Below are 19431 nucleotides of genomic sequence, written 5' to 3'. Positions count from 1 at the left end.
GTTCCACGATAGCTAATGTAACTCCTGGTTTTGTATTTGCACTAAATTCTGGCCGTACAAGCTTGAGAATTTCTTCTATTTGCTTGACTGATAAGTTTCTTTTAGCAGAAATGGGCAAAACTATATCAAATAGTTCATTAGAATATTCTTGGCCGGATATATAAACACACTTAAGCTGATGGCATGGATGAATTGTCACATTAGACCACTGTTTCAATTCACATAACTGAAGATACACTAATACACATATGTAAGCTTGATTTTCACAGTTTTCAAAGTTATAAGCAAGAATTTCCTTATATTTAGGATGATCTGTTATATGATTTCGAGCTGCAGGAAGTGGTGATGGAATATCCATTCTAAAAGTAGAAATGATGAAAATAATGATTTGAAAGATAAAAGCCATTTTATGTATAATCATAATCATGCATGGAAATCTAAAATTACGGATTGAGATTATCATTAAATTTGGATGAGGGTAAATTAGGACAAAATTCACATTGTAACTTATTTACTTCCTTGGAGGTACCAGGGTATGTTAAATACAATGTATACAGATGTTAATGCGTATAAAGTGGGACATCTGTGGCCAAAAAGGGGAAAACTATCTTCATAGAATTTTTTGAAGTCTAAAATGTAGCAGCTGCTTATTAATGAATCTACAAGCTCATTATACATCCATCAATCACCAGAAAACAACCAATTAATGAATATTCAAATTAGTAAATGACTTGTTCGTTACTGAGACGTATATCGTAAGCATGCTATAGCCCAAAGAAAACGTAGCAAGAGATAATGGCGACACGTCACATGACGGACAAAATCAAGCCCATAAAATGCGACAAGACCTCCAACTCAACCTCACAAAACTTAAGGCAGCTTCGAGAGTAAAAGCTTCTGCAAAGAAACGAAAACAACGCTGAAGATACTTCAACATGTTAAAGTTTTACATTATAGCTGCCTTCTTGGGATTAACCCTTGCTGAACCAGCTGAATATACTGCTCATCTAAGGGAGGAAGAACAAGGCCATCATGCTGAATTTGATCATTTGGCAATTTTAGGTGAGTTTTGTTTTATTTCGACTTCATTTCAACTGCCTAATTCTATGCGGAGCTCTAATCATATTTTCATCACACCAACCCCTATTATTAATTTTCTTTTATATAAACACATCATAATACATCTATAATAGTTTCATTGCACCCAATGAAAGATAAATACTATGTAATTGAATCAACACATCTACAGTTGATATTTTTTGATGTGAATATAGATAAAGCCCTACGGGTGTCAATTTCATCAAAATTCAACTAGTGATTAGGCCTAAAATAGTTGACGTGTCCATATTCCATATTGCTTTCTATGCAAACAGGATATGAGTTCAAAATTTTGCCACAAACCACGCGACACGTCAGCGTTTTAGAGAGAAGACAATAAACACAGAATATTGGATTAAATGAAGCACTTTTGACAAAAAAAACGCTCCATCTGCTCACTAAAATAAATACAGTCATAATTGTTATGAAATGTATGCAATATGTTGCTCTTGATTACCATCAATTCCGATAAAACACTAGAGTATATGTATCTCAAACAAAAATTTGTGTCCTCGATGCGTGAATTTGAATTAAGTAGGTAACAGATTTGAATACGTGGCATTTTGATCTGATGTTGACTTGTTGCCCATGATATAGCCTATGTAAATAAAGATCTTCATAGAATTATCCTAAAAATCAAAAACCCATCAAATAAAACATCATACATGCAACACATGAGAAAACATTTTGATATAAGAACATTGACTGATACAAGTACGGTCAAATGAATAAAGCTATGTAGGAAATAACATCATCGAAATTAATGCATCTTCTTTTCATTGTCATGTCTATAAGATACTTGTACATGTTAATATAGATTTTACAAAATTCTATGAATTTAGGAAATAGGAAAGAAGCTGCTGAATTTGCCACAATTACCCCTGATGATGCCCAAAGACGTCTTGCCATTCTGGTTGAAAAGATGGACCAGAATGCTGATGGTGTTTTAACACAAGTTGAACTCATACAATGGATTTCTGAAAACTACAGGTATGCAAGTGACTATTTTCATCAGCCATTAGAAACCAATTAAAACAAAAGTGAAAACAATAGTTTGAAAATAAAATGAATAAATTTAATCAATGAATTCAACTTTGAATCTTCCAGGAAATTGGACAGGGATGCTGCCAACGTACAGTTTGCTACAGCTGATGTGAATGGTGATGGCTTCGCTGCCTGGGATGAATACTTAGACAAGGCTCATCATACAACACCAGAAAAAATAGAAGCCACAAGGAAAGCTGGAGATGAAGAATTCATTGAATTTGTTCAGGTAAGATACCTTTATTGTACTCTAATAAAATCCACATTTTGACAGATTTGATAGATCTTATCAACACTGGTTTACAGTCAATGGACCACGATATGAGAAAATTCCATGCTGCTGATGCCAATGAAGATGGAAAACTTGACAGGAAAGAGTATGCTGAATTCACTAACCCAACGCCTCATGGCAAGGTTTTGGAAGTTGAAGCTCTTCATGCTATGGAGAAGGTTGATAAGAACAGAGATGGATATGTTGAAGAGCATGAATACATCGGAAACTGTAAGTTCAATCTAGAACAGTAAACCTTGTAATAAAAAAAAAATCCCACAAAAATCAAAACCAATTTATTCTTTTTACAGTGAAACCTGATGGAGATGATGCTGAACTCTACAAGGAGATGGTGAAACACTTTAAGGAAGCTGACAAGAATGGAGATGGCCTCCTTGACAAGCTTGAATACACTGGATCCATGGTATTTGACTACAATGATGCTGCTACATTGGAGGCCAAGCATCTCATCCTCAAATCAGACACAAACAAAGATGGTGAATTGAGCAAGGATGAAGTAGTTGCTGCTCATGCTATGTTTGTTGGAAGTGCAAAGGCTATTAATCCAGAAGATCTTAGGGATGAATTATAAAACTAGCCATAGAACTTTATTCATTTCAATTTACAAATCATCTACCTATTTACAAATTTCATATTTTGCATATATTCTACTATGATATCAATGATTCGATCAGTTGAAACGTAAATGTTTCTATTCACTGATCAAATCTGGTATAACTCATCTCTGAAGTCTGCTCATTTGTACAGAAATTTTCAGATTATCTAACAAATTATTAGGATGATTATGAAATTGGTGTTAACTGGGGAGATGTATTAGTAATCACATCTTATGCACTTCAAAAAGCCTAATCTCCATTTCTACTCTGTTCTATCACTTCTTTTCAAATGCTTAGTCTTCCTATAGGTCTATAGCTAAGTAGTAAGTCCCACTTGCCTTCAACATCTTTCTTTTCACACTATCAAGTCTTTCAATTTTATTTCCTGAAGTAATACTCAAATTGATGATTCTGTTTCATTTCAGTAGATACATATTACATTTTTGGGGAAATATTTCTGGTTCAATGTCTCTTTCTAATATAGGGTTGAAATTTGCATTTCTTAATTAAATTCTTTTATCTACATATTTCAAATTTATCTCATAAATAGGACTATTTAGAATGTGAATATATTCACACCGAAGGACATAGCCATACATCAGTTCAATTTAATTCTTTCTTTTTCAATTATTACATCCAGTGTGTATCTTTTTGTTTTTATCAAGCTTTTGTTGATTTTTTTGGTTTCGGATAACTGCAATCTAGCAATAATTTCTTCCAAACACTTCTTTCAAACTTTGTGCACTGCATATTCCCTTGTTGACACCAATTTCATTTAAGTAGTAAATTTTTAAACAATTAAGTAAGATAAATATGTGTATTTCTCACCAAAATATATATATATATAAGATCACAAATGCCTGTTACATGGTGCCACAATGTACAAAGGATCTAGCTGTTAATTAGAAAGAAACATCAGCAATAAATATCAATGGAAATGGCAAGCTATAAATTGGAGAAAATGTCCATGATTTTGAAATAAAAAAGAACCAAATTAAAATATTAGGTGTTTTTGTTTTCTAAGGATTTTTAGTTCAAATATTCATAAGGTTCAAATTGTGAAATGAATTCATGTTCTTGAGAACGGATTGTTTGGGAACAGAGTGAAGAGCACAGGAAGAGAATGGTCACCACTGAAACACAGTATTTCAAATTCCATTCAAAACAGATAATGATAAAGATAAAGATAACGATGAATCTATTCACTTGTGAATATCAGGAACCAATATCAGTGGTAGCAAAACATATCCAATGCTTTCCAAAAACCTTCAATGAGGGTCTGGCTGATTATCATAAAATGGGAATTCGTGTTACATTTTTTAATCTGAATATAATAGTAATAATGTATGATATTTCATTGTAAAATTAGAATCAACACAATAAGTGGTAATTAAAATACTTATATACAAAGCAACACCTGGCATAATATACCACACTGACATAAACCTGCAATATTCATCCCAGTCATTTTACGAAATAGCACTCCAAGGATATCTGACAAAAATGCATCACTTGATATTTCTTCTCACATTCGGAATTCTAATGACAACTGTCTACACAAATAAAAATGGAAATATCCAAAATTCTCAGGCAAACAAGGTGCAAGAACACAATGAGGGTAAATATCAATCATAAAGTTGTCTTCTGAAGTATTTTGAAATTGATACTTATGACAATATGAATTATATAGTTCCTCTATCACTACATTTATAAGAGCTAACATACCTGGAACCTCAAGACAGAAATACTGCAGATATGACCAAGAATATAATTAGATCATAAAACATTTCAGGGCCAAAAGAAGAAATTTCAAGCCCTGACTCCAAAGAAATTAAGAGAGGTCTGAAAAGACTAATCAAGCTTATAGATGAAACTAAAGATGATGTCATATCAGAAGAAGAGTTGACCAAATGGATATATAAAACACATCGGTAATAATTCCAATGACAATATAGTGTTTAGATCAATCAGAATGATTTCATGAATCGGGACATTTTGTATACAGAAAAATGGATATGGATAGAACAGAGGATAACTTTAAGAAGGCAGATGTAAACAAAGATGGAACAATAACCTGGGAGGAGCACCTAAAAAAAGAATATGGATACACAACAGAAGATGTGAAAGGATTAGACACAAAAAAGGATGAAGAGACAGCTTTCTTTGCTTCGGTATTTAACCTTCACATATTTTATCAAAGGAAAACTGGATGAATATTCCAAATTCCGGTGGAGAATTAAGTAAATTTACTTATAAAATTGATTTTGATTTGTTTTATATATCCAAACTTCACGGCATCAAGACAGCTGTTTATTTTATGACAATAAAATTCCGGATTAGATAGATTTAGGTGCCGGTAAGAAAACATACAGGGATTTCGAATTTCATTACAGTCAATTATACAAGATCGAGAGAAATTTCAGACTGCCGACAAAGATGGCAACGACGTTCTTGATTTGAATGAGTATGACGCATTGTTGAATCCTGCTTATCATAAACACATGGCTGTCATAGAGAGCAAGATTATACTGAAATACCTTGACCAGGATAATGATTCAAAACTAACTGTTAAAGAAATGGCCGATTACCGCGAGGGTATGTACATCTAAGGAGGTGCACTTTCCTCATACAACAGGCTTTGAAATTTCCATCATTAGGTCTACTAGTAACACTTAATCTGAATATTTCATTTATTCAGATTTACCAGAGAAAGAAGATGACTGGCCTCGTGCCGTAAAACTGGCACAAAAAGAATTTGTTGCACATGATTTAAACGAAGATGGGGTCTTTGATTTTGATGAAGTTGTTGCATGGTTCTTGCCGCCGATGGAGGTCATAGCATCAGATGATGTGAAAGAGCTTATCAAAAAGGCTGACAGTAATAAAGATGGAAAACTTTCAGAAAAAGAAATTTTGGACAGCTATGACTTTTTTGATGCAAATGCTGCTATTTCTCAAGCCTATACAGAAAATTCATATAAGCTTAAAGATGAACTATGATTACCCTAGTTTGAATACCAGACGTTGTTACGGTCCCCTACAACTGAGGAACAACTAGATACTAATGTCTATTTATTAATTGATGAGACCTGTTTTTCTGGGATATTTTGCTTACTTTTTGGGGTACATACCTCATTTATGTCTTAACAGAATGCCAAAAATCGCGGACAACAACTGAATATCCGATATATTTCCAGTTCTGTACCAATTAGATGGATTAGCAAAAAGACTCCTTAAGTCCAGTTGAATGAGAGAGAAAATCCTCCATTTTGTCAAATTTCTTGGATTTGAACATTGTTACCATGCCTACGCCACCCTGATTTAGTTGTTGAGACCCCACAAGAAAAATAACTTCATTTCGTAGGCATGGTGACAATGTAAAAATTCAAGAAATTTCACAAAATGGAGGATTTTCTCTCTCATTCAACTGGACTTAAGGAGTCTTTTTGCCAATCCATCTAATTGGTACAGAACTGGAAATATATCGGATATTCAGTTGTTGTCCGCGATTTTTGGCATTCTGTTAAGACATAAATGAGGTATGTACCCCAAAAAGTAAGCAAAATATCCCAGAAAAACAGGTCTCATCAATTAATAAATAGACATTAGACCGTCTATGATTACATATTCGGCTTATCTAGTACAACCGGTATAGCCTAAGTCAATGATGAGAATTTTAGCCTAAATAATCTTTTTTTCGTATTATATAATAAGGAAAAAAATACTTTTCACAGGTTAGCAAATTAAGTATCGTTATTTTACAATATGAAGAATAAAATCTTAATTGAATTGAATTTGAACGAGTTGAACTGATTATGTGGACATTATATATCCAAATGAAGGATTGACAGTTATCGTCAGAGTATTGATTTGTAATGTATAGCAAAAAGGAAAGCATTGTTTAACTGTTTCCAAAGGGAATGAACTATCAAAGGGCAAAAAAATTCATAATTAAGACTTTTATTACCTTATTTCTGCTTTCCGGAACTTATCATGAGCGCTGCCATCTTTATTTCATTACATGTCAAAACAGTAACTTAAAGAATTTCTTAATCGTCTAATATCTTCGAAATCCCATAACATACCCATTGAAAATTGATTTGAGTCATGCTTAAACCAAAGAGAATAAACAAAAAAGACATTTATTGGTAAAGAATTTTATAGTCCGATACAAAAGGTTTTTTATTAATTTGGTTTTGATACACCATGATCGCAAGTGTGCAATGTATTATTCCTGCATATGCCCAGCTGTCAGTCGACGATTTAGCGTTGAAGAGTGCACTGTCTCTGTGCTCCTCCCTCTCCGCAGTTTGTTTCTACCAGTCGCAATGCATAAGATGATATTGCTGTGTGTTTGCGGACTTGTAGCCGTGCAAGTTTCTTGTGAAAAAACCCATCAAGGAATGAAAGAAGAGATACACCATGGACCACAATCTCCGCATCAGAAGGATGGTCATCATAATGATGAATACGACCATGAAGCTGTGCTAGGTGAGAATCGAAGGGTCCAAAATCAAAGATTCGATCCAGTATCCTAGATACCACCAAAAAGGTGTTTTAAAGGTACCACTAGGCCGAATCTTTGATTTGACAGCTACAGTGAAGCCCCTGTGCTTACTTGTATTGAAAACTATACGTCATACTATTACAGTTTTTTCACTTCCTGGAATTTATTTGCGTCTCACAGCAATTGATGTTTGTCGTTTCATGATGAGGGGGCTTTGCCTTGTGAGAATATGAGTATGCCCAGCATTTCTAAAAGGCAACTGTACAATCACAATGCCTTAAAATACCTTTTAGGTGCTATGAAAGGGGAATATAATGCATCTGGTAAGAGGATGAATTGATGTTAGCTTAATATTGCTTATGAATTTACTTTCATGAATTTACTTGTTCTTCATGCTACATTTTTATTTCATATGAATTGGTTTTCATCTTTTATTTTTAATGGCAATTCTTACATAAAACCAACTTCACAGCCATTTGCTTTGCATATTCAGTTCAACATTTTGTCTCTAAATGTCAGTCAATTTTCTATTAGAAAATATCATTTTTGCAGTGATATTTGAAATGTAAACGTTTTTAAATGCATATTCTGCTTAGGGAAGCAGTTTCCAAAAAATCACTGCTTATTGAATTTGAATAGAAATCATTGAATAGAATTAACTTTTGTTTTAATTCCACGTGGCTGCTAATTTTCAATAAAACACGTCAGCATATGCATTACAATGAGCACATGTGTTCAAGCAAAATGATTATAAAATTGATCCAACGATCGTAATAAGTCAAATCAAGTATGCAGCTGTACATATGCTTGTGCGTACATGAGTTAAGTTTTAGTACATGTGTGCCCTAATGTGTACTTGAGCCTAAAGAGCTTTCACAACCTCCCCTCCTTAACTAAGACAATCCAAGAGCCTGAAAACAGGTGAAAGTTCAAAATATTTCCAATTTTTGCTTCCTTATAGCTCATTTTTAGTGTGGCTGATATTTCTGTGAAAGAGTGCATAATTTTTCTAGAAACTTGTGCATGATTTCATAATTTCTCTATCTTTTCAGGGTCCCATGATCAAGCTGAAGAGTACAAACATCTTGAGCCAGCAGAGGCCAAGAAGCGCCTTGGACAATTGGTGGATCTAATGGATAAGGATGAAGATGGATTTGTTACTGAAGAGGAACTTGATGGTTGGGTTAAGAAATCATTCCGGTGAGTCTGCAGTCTAGTATAAATCATGCACATTCATTATACACATAATTACAGTTTTGTTTTTAGTGTTTTTATGCGACAATCTTTTTAGTCAGTTGGATCGGGACGAGGCTACAAGGCAGTTTGAACAAGCTAATAGGGACCAAAATGTAGGTGTAAGTTGGGAAGAATATCTTGACAAGATGTATGGATATACAGCTGATGAAGTCAAAGAATTTGAAAAGGATACCAGTGATGAGATGGTTAATTTTGTGATGGTTAGTGAAATCCTTGATTTCCTCCATACACAAATTCGTTTGAGAGCCTTTTTGTTTACTGATGTAATCGTTTATTTTAGCTGATTCACTATGACAAGAAGAAATTCATGGTTGCTGATTTGGATAAAGATAATTTCCTATCTTTAGATGAGTACGATGCTTTCCTTCATCCTTCGGAGCATAAACATTTGAATGATGTTGAGATGGAACGTGTGATGGAGGAACATGACAAAAACAAAGATGGAAAAGTTTCATTTGAAGAATTTATGGGAGACCGTGAGTTGATTTACTTATAAGTGAACATTCAGCAAGTAATGTGATGAGCAAACTCTGCCTTGAAACTTGTAATTCTACCAATTAAAGCCATAAACTGAGACAATTTCTATATGAAGGCTTGCCACCATGGGTGACTTTTTTGAGCGACAGCCAAATTTACTTTATTGTCGAAATAAAAGTCACTCGTCTGCGGCTCTCCTTGGTCGCCAGCTCCTAAAACTTTTTATTTCTATTTTTCAGATAAACCAGAAAAAGAAGAAGATCAAATTGCTGAAAAAGAAAACTTCAAAGAACACGATAAAGATGGCAATGGGTATCTTAGTCGTGATGAAGTTCAAGCTTGGTCTCTACCAACATTTGATGAAGCAGCAATTGAGGAGGCTAAACATCTCATAAATGAATCTGATAAAGATAAAGATGGAAAACTGACTAAAGAGGAAATAGTTGATGCTCATGAAGTTTTTGTTGGAAGTCAAGCTACAGACTATGGCAACCATTTGGATAAACTTATGAGAGAAGAACTTTAATATACGTTTAGAAATTTAACTATTTAATTTTGTTTTTGTACCTTCCGAAAATAGATTTATCATTAAATGCAGTGGAACCTTTTTGGAATGAACTCATAGGATTTGCTGAATACTAAATATGAGACAATTTGATTTTTTGTACAAGTACAAGGAATAGTATATTGATTTGAACTACCGTTATTTTCTAGGTATCAGTCCTTGTTCATTGTTAATAAATGAGCTTACGCTGTAGAGCCCCTCTGTACCAGTAACTTTTGTGACACTACTTACTAAAGGCATAACTCTCACATTATATTTCATTTATGAATTTAAGACAATGCATATGATATTGACAGGTACTATGGGTGTAACTGCTGATGCTACTAAAAGAAAAAAACATTTTAATACAATGCTATACATTCCATTTGTCTTGCCGATGTTTGAGGAGAAAGAAGAGCACATTTGTACTTAAGATTTGTCCCATTCCTCTTTATTACTACTATACTGTATCTGTTGTTCAAATGATCATTTTTAAAAAGGAATCTGTTTTAGAAAGCCTTGTTTGTCTTAATATTAGATCTGCTGGTTTTTTTTTCATAACAACGATTATTCTTTTACAAATAAATTACAATTGTAAAGAGATTTCTCTTGTTACTTTTATATTGATTTTCTGTGGAGTTGCTAAATCGACATTGTTACATTGTAACAACCTGCACGTGCAAAAGAATCTCTTTGATGCTGCTTGCACTGCAGGTCCAGGCCATCGCGAGTGGTCTCTGGTTACAGCATGCTTGCTAACTCTTTAATTGTTTATCAAATGAGAAGGCAAGTTTTCCGATCAGATCTCAAAATTTCCTACGAGCACTTATGATTGCTGGGGGACGGAGTGGTGCAAAACTCTGGGAGGGACCATTTTTACAAAACCGGGAAAAGATGGCCTTAAGGTTTGTGCTGATAAGGGTTCGATATATCCTCATTTAGGACTGAAAACATTTTTTTTCTCTGAAAAAGTGGGCCGACTATACGTTAAAGCAGTAAAGTAAGGCCGGATTTTGAAAAGTCCGCTGTTCTTATTTTTATGTACTTCGGTGATGAGGCTCTACAGTGAAGGTCGTCGCGTACTTCCGTTTCCATTTCTGGCCAGTGAAACGGCAAAAGGTTGAAAGCCTGTTTTGGTCGATGGCTAGTGACGTCATCAAGATCGCCTTTTTGTTACTCCCAAAGCTGAACAACTCACTTTTAACGGTTAACCGCTGAATTTGAATTTGCTGTCAAGTGTATTCTTGCTGGCTGTTGATTAAAAGATTGTGAATCATGTTTTCCGAACGTGTTAAGCTTGTCTCCGGACCAGTTGGTGGGAATATTGGTTTGAAAAAAGAGGTAGATTGCAAGATTATAAAAAACTCACTGGGTAACACTAGTGAACGCCGCGAGCATCGCCATCGTGCACGGTGGTGCAGGTCGCGACCGCGCGGCGGCAGGGCTTTTTAATTTTGGCTTTTGCCAGTTTTGGAGTCTTGTTATTGCCACCATGGCCACGTTACCACCACACTCACATTGTCGCTAAAATATGTCTTTAAATTGAATTTGTGAAAACAATTTTTCAAAACTGGCCATCTAGGTTTTTTAATACCTTGATCTCTTCTTTACTCTGAGCTTTTTGGAGCCTGACTTTCCTTTACTAAGCAGAGATGATATGACGCTTGGTCCATGACTATAAGGGAAGGTTCCTCTAATGCTGGAATCAATTGGTCCTCGAGCCATGTTTCGAATATGTCTCCTGAAAAGCACATAGAATATGATTAGTTGCGAAATTGATGATTGATGTAGGCTGTAGGCGATCAGCATTTTTCATACGACTATTAGAGAGTGATATTTTTGATGGGTATACTTTTTTGAGATATCAGTTGTCACACAATCAGAGCAATTTATGCTATGGAGGGGCTGGCTGCTCAAAGGTTGTTTTAAATCAACTTTTGAGCAACCGGCCCCTGGGCCTAGTTTCACAAAAGTTTCGGCTCAACTCCAGAACAGGTAAAAGTAGATCTGCGCAGAATCTAATCACAGCGGACTGGTATTTGAAATTAATCCGCATGGACTGTATTCGACTGATTCTAACCGTCGACCGATTTTACTCGTCGACAATGTCTACAATCCTAAATGTCGACCGATTCTACTCGTCGACAATGTTTGCAACCCTAATTGTTGACCAATTGTACTCGTCGACAATGTCGACAACCCTGATTGTAGACCATTTTTACTCGTCGACAATGTCTACACACCTGATTGTAGACCATTTTTACTCGTCGACAATGTCTACAACCCTGATTGTCATCCGATTCTATTCGTCGACAATGTCTACACACCTGATTGTAGACCATTTTTACTCGTCGACAATGTCTACAACCCTGATTGTCATCCGATTCTATTCGTCGACAATGTCTACAACCCTGATTTTCGACCATTTGTACTCGTCGACAATGTCTAGAATCCTGATTGTCGACCGATTTTACTCGACAATCAGGGTTGTAGACATTGTCGACGAGTACAAATGGTCTACAATCAGGGTTGTAGACATTGTCGACGAATAGAATCGGATGACAATTAGGGTTGTAGACATTGTCGACGAGTAAAAATGGTCTACAATCAGGTGTGTAGACATTGTCGACGAGTAAAAATGGTCTACAATCAGGGTTGTCATGTTTTCAACGAGGACAATAATTCAAACTTAACCAATAGGACCTTTACCAGATATTTACCACCAAAACTGACTGAGCTAGGCAATCTGATATGCTCTGAAGCCAAGTTGAAATAGACATTAATATGGATATTGAAAACAAAGACTTAATAATATTTACCATCCATTTGGTGATGATAATCTCCAGAACCATTTTTTGCTTCAAAAACCAGGTTTGCACCTGGCACAAAGCCATTTCGACTTCCTGCATCTAAAATGATTAGGCGTGCACCTTTACCATTTTGCTCTACTCGTCCGCAATCCTTACATGGTGGATGGGAAAAGTTGGTCATTCCTTTTTCCCAATTTTCTGTCCATTCGCCTGTTGAAGATAATAGTGATTCCAGGTTTAAAAACAGGTAACATACAATGTACTTTGTCTTAGCAGAGATAAGATGCATGTGAAAAATATGGGGAAAAAATTTCTGAATACTTAATTTTTGTATGAATATTTTTTTTCGAACATTTTTGCCTGGTAATTTCTTTATACAGTCAACCCCGATATACCGCCCTCCCATTTACTGCCATCCCCGCCTTCTGCCAGGTTTTCTCAATGTAATATCTCAATACCAATACATAGTAATACACCCCCGATACACCCCCTATATTCTCTATACCGTCAATATTGTTCTGCATCGATGTGGGCAGTATATCGTGGGGGTTGACTGTAGTTTTACTTGTAGGCTGTATATGTTCTTCTATCTGTGGGCTCTAATGCTAAGTTATTCTACTATTCAACACCCCCTGGTGACCATATAGAATAACTAAGGCTAAAAAAAATTGATACCTTGTTTCTCCGCTCTGCTGAGCTTAAATGTTGACCCGGCCGGCCGCCTATCTACTTTATACATTACTTTTTTAAAAATCGTGATCAATTTTACCATAACAGACCCGGCCGCTATAGAAATGAACTGTTTACAAAATTTATTATATATTAATTAAATATGCCGGCCACCTATCTACCCTATACATTACTTTTTTTTAAATCGTGATCAATTTTACCATAACAGACCCGGCCGCTATAGAAATGAACTGTTTATAAATTTCATCATATTTTACAAAAATGACCCGGCCGCTGCGGAGAAACAAGGTATCATTTTTGTTTAGCCTAACTAAAAAGTTTGTAGGCCTATTGTACGATTTTCTATAGGCCTGAATGTATATATTTACTCGATTTTATATAAGGTTAAGAAGCAATGTATATGCACTGGTGTTTATAGTGCTCTATTTCAGGTTTTCTCTTTCAGGAAAATATATTTTGTGAATAGATTACCGCTTGATTTTTTATGTTACAGGTTACTGCAAAATCATCAGTTATTGTGATGCGTGCCGATGTCTCTGGATGATTCTGACCATGTCTAGAACTTCAACATCCTTGACTTATCATCAATTGGCAGCAGTATACATACATGCATGTTCAGAGAGTGTATGAAGAGAGTGTATGGACACATCAACCTCGGTTCAAGGCTGTCCCTGATTAAATTGTATAATCCATATAGATTGGTCCCATTTTAACTTACTCAACCGCTTGAATGTCTTGTTTGTTATTCGTAAATTTTCACTTATTCATTGATTGTTTCTGTAGAATTTTATATGTGATATATAAACGTGGAAACCAGGGCCCATTGCACTAAGAAAGACACTTGACATTTTTTTGGGACAGATCTTTCTATATGTTTATGTCCTCGAGGCATCTGAAGTTAAGAAAATTCCCTTTGAAAACTGGAAATGACATAATGAAATAAGTTGTGGAATGTTTAAATTCGACAAAATGAATGTATTTTGCATTCCTAAGGCCCTATATATTTACTGCAGTTAGTCCTGTATGTCTTTTTTATCGCAATTTACTGTGGTTTATTCCTGTTTGTCCTGTATGTCTTTGTGATCGCGATCGCAATTCATTGGTTGCATTGTTTACTGTTAGTCCTGTATGTCTATCGCAATTAAGTTAGTCCTGTATGTCCTGTATGTCTTAGTTAATCGCAATTCATTGGTTGAATTGTCTACTGTTAAAGCTGTATGTTCTGTATCTCTATCGCAATTTCATTGGTTGCATTGTTTACTGTTAAAGCTGTATGTTCTGTATCTCTATCGCAATTTCATTGGTTGAATTGTTAACAGACCTCTGTATGTACATGTAAAAATAATTAAGGTTCTGACAACAGGTTTGTAAAGTAATCAGCTATCTGTTTTGTCTATCGTTGCTTAAATTGTTAACTGTTGTTTTAGAGTTCTGTATGTCTTTGTCGATCATTTTGTCTGCACTCAGGGGCGGATCCAGCATTTTGAAGGGGGGGGGGGGCAAATGAAAGCAACAACAGATGGCTATAAGCCATTCCAGAGCAAGCACCGATAACGCGAAGACCCTCCCTAAAAAATTTTTGGAAAAATAGATGCAAGCAGGTGCATTCTGAGCATTACTCAATAGAAAGATTTCATTCGGTTTTTAGTCAGTAACGCATAGATTTGCGGCTACATCGGTAAAAATAGAGGGTCGGATCCGCCACTGAATAGCTATTGTTTTGTGTAGGATTGTATCTGTGAATTAAGTAAAGTTACTTACTCCAGTCTGATGTTATTGCTTATTGCTCGTATTTTATTGTTTTAAGTGTGCGAATATTTTTCCTAGATTTATGGAGATCAGGATGACGAGGGTTCAATTTGAACCAACAAATAAACAAAAACATTCAAACCTCAAATTAATCCGTTTACTTGTCTTTATTTTTGGGGAACATTTTTTACCTAGTTCAAATTTGATAACACAGTAGTCGCTTGTTCCAAAGCGATGTGCCGTTGAAGACAGACCTGAAGGTCTTTGCCGACAGCGATGCTATCCAGGATTTCAAAGGATGTGAAGAAGGTGCATCTTCGACAACCATGTTTGCAGTTTTAACAATTTAAAACAATAGATTCATTAACAACTTAAAATTTAAAGGTTTAGTGGACTCATGTTTAACCAGGGCAGGGATTTCTCGCAACCGTACATGATATATACATACACTAGCAGTAAATACAATGTACTTCTAACCCTTATAAAACTTAAACTATTATTAGTTATTTTACAATTATTAAATGGCAACGTTTAAATGCGATGTGCGCTCAGAGCGGCCGTAGTGATTTTGGCGTATTGTGGGATTCGAACCGCTCGGAATTTGTACTAGTGACGTCACTCGCCATCGACCAAAACAGGCTTTCAACCTTTTGCAGTGAAACGCGTGTTTATTTATTCATAATTTTCGACACACCAGTGAACTTCATCTAACCGTTCATCTAACATCTTCATCTAACATCTAACAAATTCGTCACCAAATACAGCCATAGGATGACGAAAACGCGAAGGACAGCGACTGTAAAAAAAGACAGCGTAAATAAAGCGCAGCACAGCATGAATCCAGGTTAGACATTTTTACCCACTACACACTACCTACGTCTACGACTACTGTTCTGTTGCATACGTGTTTTCACTCTCAGTTGCGTATGTGTTAATGATTAGCAAAAAATCGACTTAGTGTTTTAAATACCATGAATACGGATGATATAGATGAGGCTGCACAATTACTACTACACAATATGCTTGAAAGAATTGACGGTCTGACTATTATCATTTGATTTGTTTTTATAGATCGAACGAAGGGCGCTGGTGGGAACAATATGAGGGACAGGACTACAATCAACCGTCTAAAAATGTACAAGAACTTCAAGCCTGTTAGGTAAACGGTTTTCGCTGTTGTCATGGCTTTGTTTCGTTATTGACATTTGAGAATAATAATAGTGCATATATCTTTGCAGGGACCGTTCTGGAAAAATTATCAAAGCTGCACCATTTCAATCAAAACTTCCGAGTGGAACTGTAGCTAGAGTAGCTCCTAACAGAAAATGGTTTGGTGAGTTGGAAATATTGTACGGTGTCTACTTTTTCTTGTCCCATTAATTACAAATAGGCTGAATATTTTTTCTCAGGAAATACACGTGTCATTGGCCAAGCTGCATTACAGACATTTCAAGAGGAGATGGGTAAAGTGATGAAAGATCCATATAAAGTAGTCATGAGGCAAACCAAATTACCTATATCCCTTCTGGACCAAAAAGCAAAGGTATCAGGGACTAAGCCATATTTCATTTTCAATAGAAACTTAATTTTAATTGACGTACTATTATTTTACTATAAGTTTGTCTATTACGTGTATGGTTTTTTATAAATCAGTTTTCAAGGATGCACATTCTTGAAACCGAATCATTTGAAAACACTTTTGGACCCAAGTCACACCGGAAAAAACCAAAGCTTAAGAATTCTGATATGGAGGTATGTCGTGATCATGGTATTTGATTTGTAATTCATATCCAACAGTTTTTAATACTGAGGTATTATTTTTTCATTGTAAATAAATGTGTCGGCTTTCATTAGACACTACTCGCTAATGCTGAAGCAGCCCAGGATAATTATGATGTTGAGAAGGATCGAGATATATTTGTCGACAATCTAGGTGTCAAAGATGAACCAAGAGAAATGGTTTTTAGAGCTGGTCAGTCGAAAAGAATTTGGAATGAATTATACAAAGTGAGAAATTTGGAAAAGCTAAGAATGGCAACTATCATAACCATTTCAATAATATGTTCGTTAACGTGGGAATCTTCTTTATCTCAATAAATCACAGGTTATAGACTCGGCAGATGTTGTCATACAAGTGCTAGATTCCAGAGATCCAATGGGAACAAGATGCAAACAAGTTGAACAATACATTAAAAAAGAAAAGTCTCATAAACATCTAGTATTTGTATTGAATAAGTGTGACCTGGTCCCAACGTGGGTAACGCAAAAATGGGTTGCATTACTTTCCTCAGAATACCCTACATTGGCATTTCACGCTAGTTTGACCAATCCCTTTGGCAAAGGAGCTATGATTCAACTGCTGCGACAATTTGGAAAGGTAATCAAGTAGGCCTATCTGAATTTCTTAAATTCGATCTGAACTTTAATGTTATCTGTGAAGTGTTAATCAAATTTCTGATTAATTTATTTATAGCTTCATCAAGATAAAAAACAGATTAGCATCGGCTTTATTGGTTATCCTAATGTCGGAAAAAGCTCAATCATCAATGCGCTTCGCTCGAAAAAGGTCTGTAAGGTGGCGCCCATAGCAGGTGAAACTAAGGTGTGGCAATATGTAACACTTATGAGAAGAATTTTTTTGATCGATTGCCCTGGAGTTGTGTATCCAACTGGTGAAACTGAATCAGAAATCATTCTCAAGGGCGTGGTATGTATCTTGATTGATAAGAATAATGAGGATCATGAATAATTCTGGCAAAAGAGAAGTGAACAAACGTTATCATTATGTATTTAAGGTTCGAGTCGAAAATGTAAAATGTCCTGATGATTATATACCGGAAGTGTTACGGCGAGTTCGTAGAGAATACATTCTTAAAACATACAAAATTGAATCTTGGACCGATCATGAGGATTTCTTAGAACAGCTCTGTCGAAAGTCAGGAAGGTTATTGAAGGTCAGTAAATTCTGGTTTCGTTTGTTTGCTTGATAATATAATTTAACTGTGTTGTAAATGTAAGATTAAATGTATTTCAAGGGTGGGGAACCTGATATAAAGACAATGGCTAAGATGGTGTTGAATGATTGGCAAAGAGGAAAGATTCCTTACTATGTGAGACCTCCTGATTCTGAGGTGATTATGACAGTGGTACTCTCAATATAAGTGCATGCATGTACATGTAAGTTAACTTGGATCAATAAACTGACTTTGCTTATGTCTTAACTCAGGGCTATAAACCTCAAAAAACTGGTGAAGCAGTTAAGGAGACATCAACAAATACACCTGAAACCGTTCAAGAGGTATTCAGATTCTCTATTAGTCAACTACACAATAATTTGGAACTTTCATAGCTTGATCATTCCAGAACATTTCAAATTTCTGTTTTAGGGAACTGTTGCTCAGCCACATGTAATACAGGATTTTGCAAAGATCAAAGTTGATGTTGAATATAGTGGTGAAGATATCCGAGATTTAGAGCCAGTTGGTGAGGTTGATGAGAATGTTGAGCAAACAGATGAGGAAGATGATGATGATGATGATGAAATTGCTGGGGAATCATCTAAGATTAATGAATCCAAAGTAATTGATATAACTCAGGATGAAGATGATGAGGTCGCATTTATGAGTGAATCTGAGGCTGTGAATAAAGAAAAAGACTTTGATGTATCCAATGGATCTAATAGAGAAGTACAGTTAGTAACCGATCAGCAGCATAGTTATAGTGGGGAGGCTATAAATAGTCATGAAACTACGAGTTGTGAAAGTCTAAAAAAATTGCAAGTGCCAAGTCACATTTCACAGAAATCTTCAAAACCTAAACTTAATCATCCGATAACCGATTCCAAAACATGCAAGAAAATGAAGACTGCCAGTGGTGCTTTTACAGTAACTGAGTCAAGTGAGTATTATCTGTGGCTTTCCTATAATTTATGTATGTATTAGTGGATAAAGTATATAAACATCAGAATCTGTGTTCATTTAAGATTCCTCATCCAAAGAACAAGAAGTGAAACAAAGTAAAAAGAAGGCAAATAAAAGACACGGACAAGAAATGGAAGATGAACCCCCACAACCGAAACTTACATCAAAACAGGTTAGACTCAATTTGATATTGGTTTTTCTAGCGATGATGGATATTTATCATTTTGTTGATCTAATATTTTCAGAAACGAAGAATTGAACGAGAAGAGAGACAGAAAAAGATTGGACATCATTTCTACTCGTATGCTAATGTTAAAAATCGTAATTATGATAGAAAAGATCGAAAGCAATAAAGAATTTTCACAATATTGGAATTAATCTTGTTATAGTGTGTTGTTTTCCGATGGATTTCATTGATGGACCTATATTACATGTTATATACCGGAA

The 19431-nt window shown here is 35.4% G+C and overlaps 4 protein-coding genes across 5 annotated transcripts; all 4 read left to right on the top strand.

Annotated features, from left to right (window-relative positions):
• The first annotated feature begins 934 nt into the window (after positions 1 to 934).
• On the top strand, positions 935 to 3005 carry LOC141899102 (calumenin-B-like). Its single transcript, XM_074785255.1, has 5 exons — positions 935 to 1062; positions 1941 to 2088; positions 2206 to 2371; positions 2449 to 2644; positions 2725 to 3005. The coding sequence occupies exons 1-5, from the start codon at positions 936 to 938 to the stop codon at positions 3003 to 3005; spliced, it is 918 nt and encodes a 305-aa protein (XP_074641356.1). The 5' UTR covers position 935.
• A 1472-nt stretch (positions 3006 to 4477) lies between these two features.
• LOC141899101 (calumenin-A-like) lies at positions 4478 to 6030 on the top strand. Its single transcript, XM_074785253.1, has 5 exons — positions 4478 to 4648; positions 4823 to 4961; positions 5036 to 5201; positions 5424 to 5625; positions 5729 to 6030. The coding sequence occupies exons 1-5, from the start codon at positions 4534 to 4536 to the stop codon at positions 6028 to 6030; spliced, it is 924 nt and encodes a 307-aa protein (XP_074641354.1). The 5' UTR covers positions 4478 to 4533.
• A 1247-nt stretch (positions 6031 to 7277) lies between these two features.
• On the top strand, positions 7278 to 10394 carry LOC141899486 (calumenin-A-like). 2 transcript variants are annotated; one of them, XM_074785835.1, is made up of 5 exons: positions 7278 to 7521; positions 8590 to 8737; positions 8829 to 8994; positions 9075 to 9270; positions 9511 to 10392. In XM_074785835.1, the coding sequence occupies exons 1-5, from the start codon at positions 7359 to 7361 to the stop codon at positions 9795 to 9797; spliced, it is 960 nt and encodes a 319-aa protein (XP_074641936.1). In that variant the 5' UTR covers positions 7278 to 7358; the 3' UTR covers positions 9798 to 10392. The 2 variants fall into 2 exon arrangements, with proteins under 2 accessions (XP_074641936.1, XP_074641938.1); XM_074785837.1 differs by lacking the exon at positions 7278 to 7521 and adding an exon at positions 7772 to 7860 and having other exon boundaries at positions 9511 to 10394.
• Positions 10395 to 10908: 514 nt separating this feature from the next.
• Positions 10909 to 19359, top strand: LOC141899522 (uncharacterized). The gene is made up of 15 exons (XM_074785887.1): positions 10909 to 10927; positions 15728 to 15908; positions 16136 to 16223; positions 16303 to 16397; positions 16474 to 16607; positions 16718 to 16816; positions 16919 to 17071; positions 17169 to 17441; positions 17538 to 17771; positions 17860 to 18018; positions 18100 to 18195; positions 18291 to 18362; positions 18451 to 18961; positions 19047 to 19156; positions 19230 to 19359. Exons 2-15 carry the CDS (start codon positions 15836 to 15838, stop codon positions 19335 to 19337), a joined length of 2205 nt encoding a protein of 734 aa, XP_074641988.1. The 5' UTR covers positions 10909 to 10927; positions 15728 to 15835; the 3' UTR covers positions 19338 to 19359.
• Positions 19360 to 19431: the final 72 nt, after the last annotated feature.

This window comes from Tubulanus polymorphus, chromosome 2 (genome assembly GCF_964204645.1).
Source record: "Tubulanus polymorphus chromosome 2, tnTubPoly1.2, whole genome shotgun sequence".
Taxonomy (NCBI): Eukaryota; Metazoa; Nemertea; class Palaeonemertea; order Tubulaniformes; family Tubulanidae; genus Tubulanus; species Tubulanus polymorphus.
Note: the sequence above shows the minus strand (reverse complement) of the source record. Positions and strands in the feature narration are given on the sequence as shown.

Bases quoted from the DNA above. Each gene is read 5' to 3' on its own strand.
- LOC141899522 (XM_074785887.1), top strand. From the start codon at position 15,836: ATGACGAAAACGCGAAGGACAGCGACTGTAAAAAAAGACAGCGTAAAT. The intron at 16,398-16,473 runs GTGAGTTGGAAA...ATTTTTTCTCAG, and splicing joins TCCTAACAGAAAATGGTTTG to GAAATACACGTGTCATTGGC. The intron at 18,196-18,290 runs GTGATTATGACA...GTCTTAACTCAG, and splicing joins TGAGACCTCCTGATTCTGAG to GGCTATAAACCTCAAAAAAC.
- LOC141899101 (XM_074785253.1), top strand. From the start codon at position 4,534: ATGCATCACTTGATATTTCTTCTCACATTCGGAATTCTAATGACAACT. The intron at 4,962-5,035 runs GTAATAATTCCA...TTTTGTATACAG, and splicing joins TGGATATATAAAACACATCG to AAAAATGGATATGGATAGAA. The intron at 5,202-5,423 runs GTATTTAACCTT...ATTTCATTACAG, and splicing joins AGACAGCTTTCTTTGCTTCG to TCAATTATACAAGATCGAGA.
- LOC141899102 (XM_074785255.1), top strand. From the start codon at position 936: ATGTTAAAGTTTTACATTATAGCTGCCTTCTTGGGATTAACCCTTGCT. The intron at 2,089-2,205 runs GTATGCAAGTGA...TGAATCTTCCAG, and splicing joins TGGATTTCTGAAAACTACAG to GAAATTGGACAGGGATGCTG. The intron at 2,645-2,724 runs GTAAGTTCAATC...TTCTTTTTACAG, and splicing joins GCATGAATACATCGGAAACT to TGAAACCTGATGGAGATGAT.
- LOC141899486 (XM_074785835.1), top strand. From the start codon at position 7,359: ATGCATAAGATGATATTGCTGTGTGTTTGCGGACTTGTAGCCGTGCAA. The intron at 8,738-8,828 runs GTGAGTCTGCAG...CAATCTTTTTAG, and splicing joins TGGGTTAAGAAATCATTCCG to TCAGTTGGATCGGGACGAGG. The intron at 9,271-9,510 runs GTGAGTTGATTT...TCTATTTTTCAG, and splicing joins TGAAGAATTTATGGGAGACC to ATAAACCAGAAAAAGAAGAA.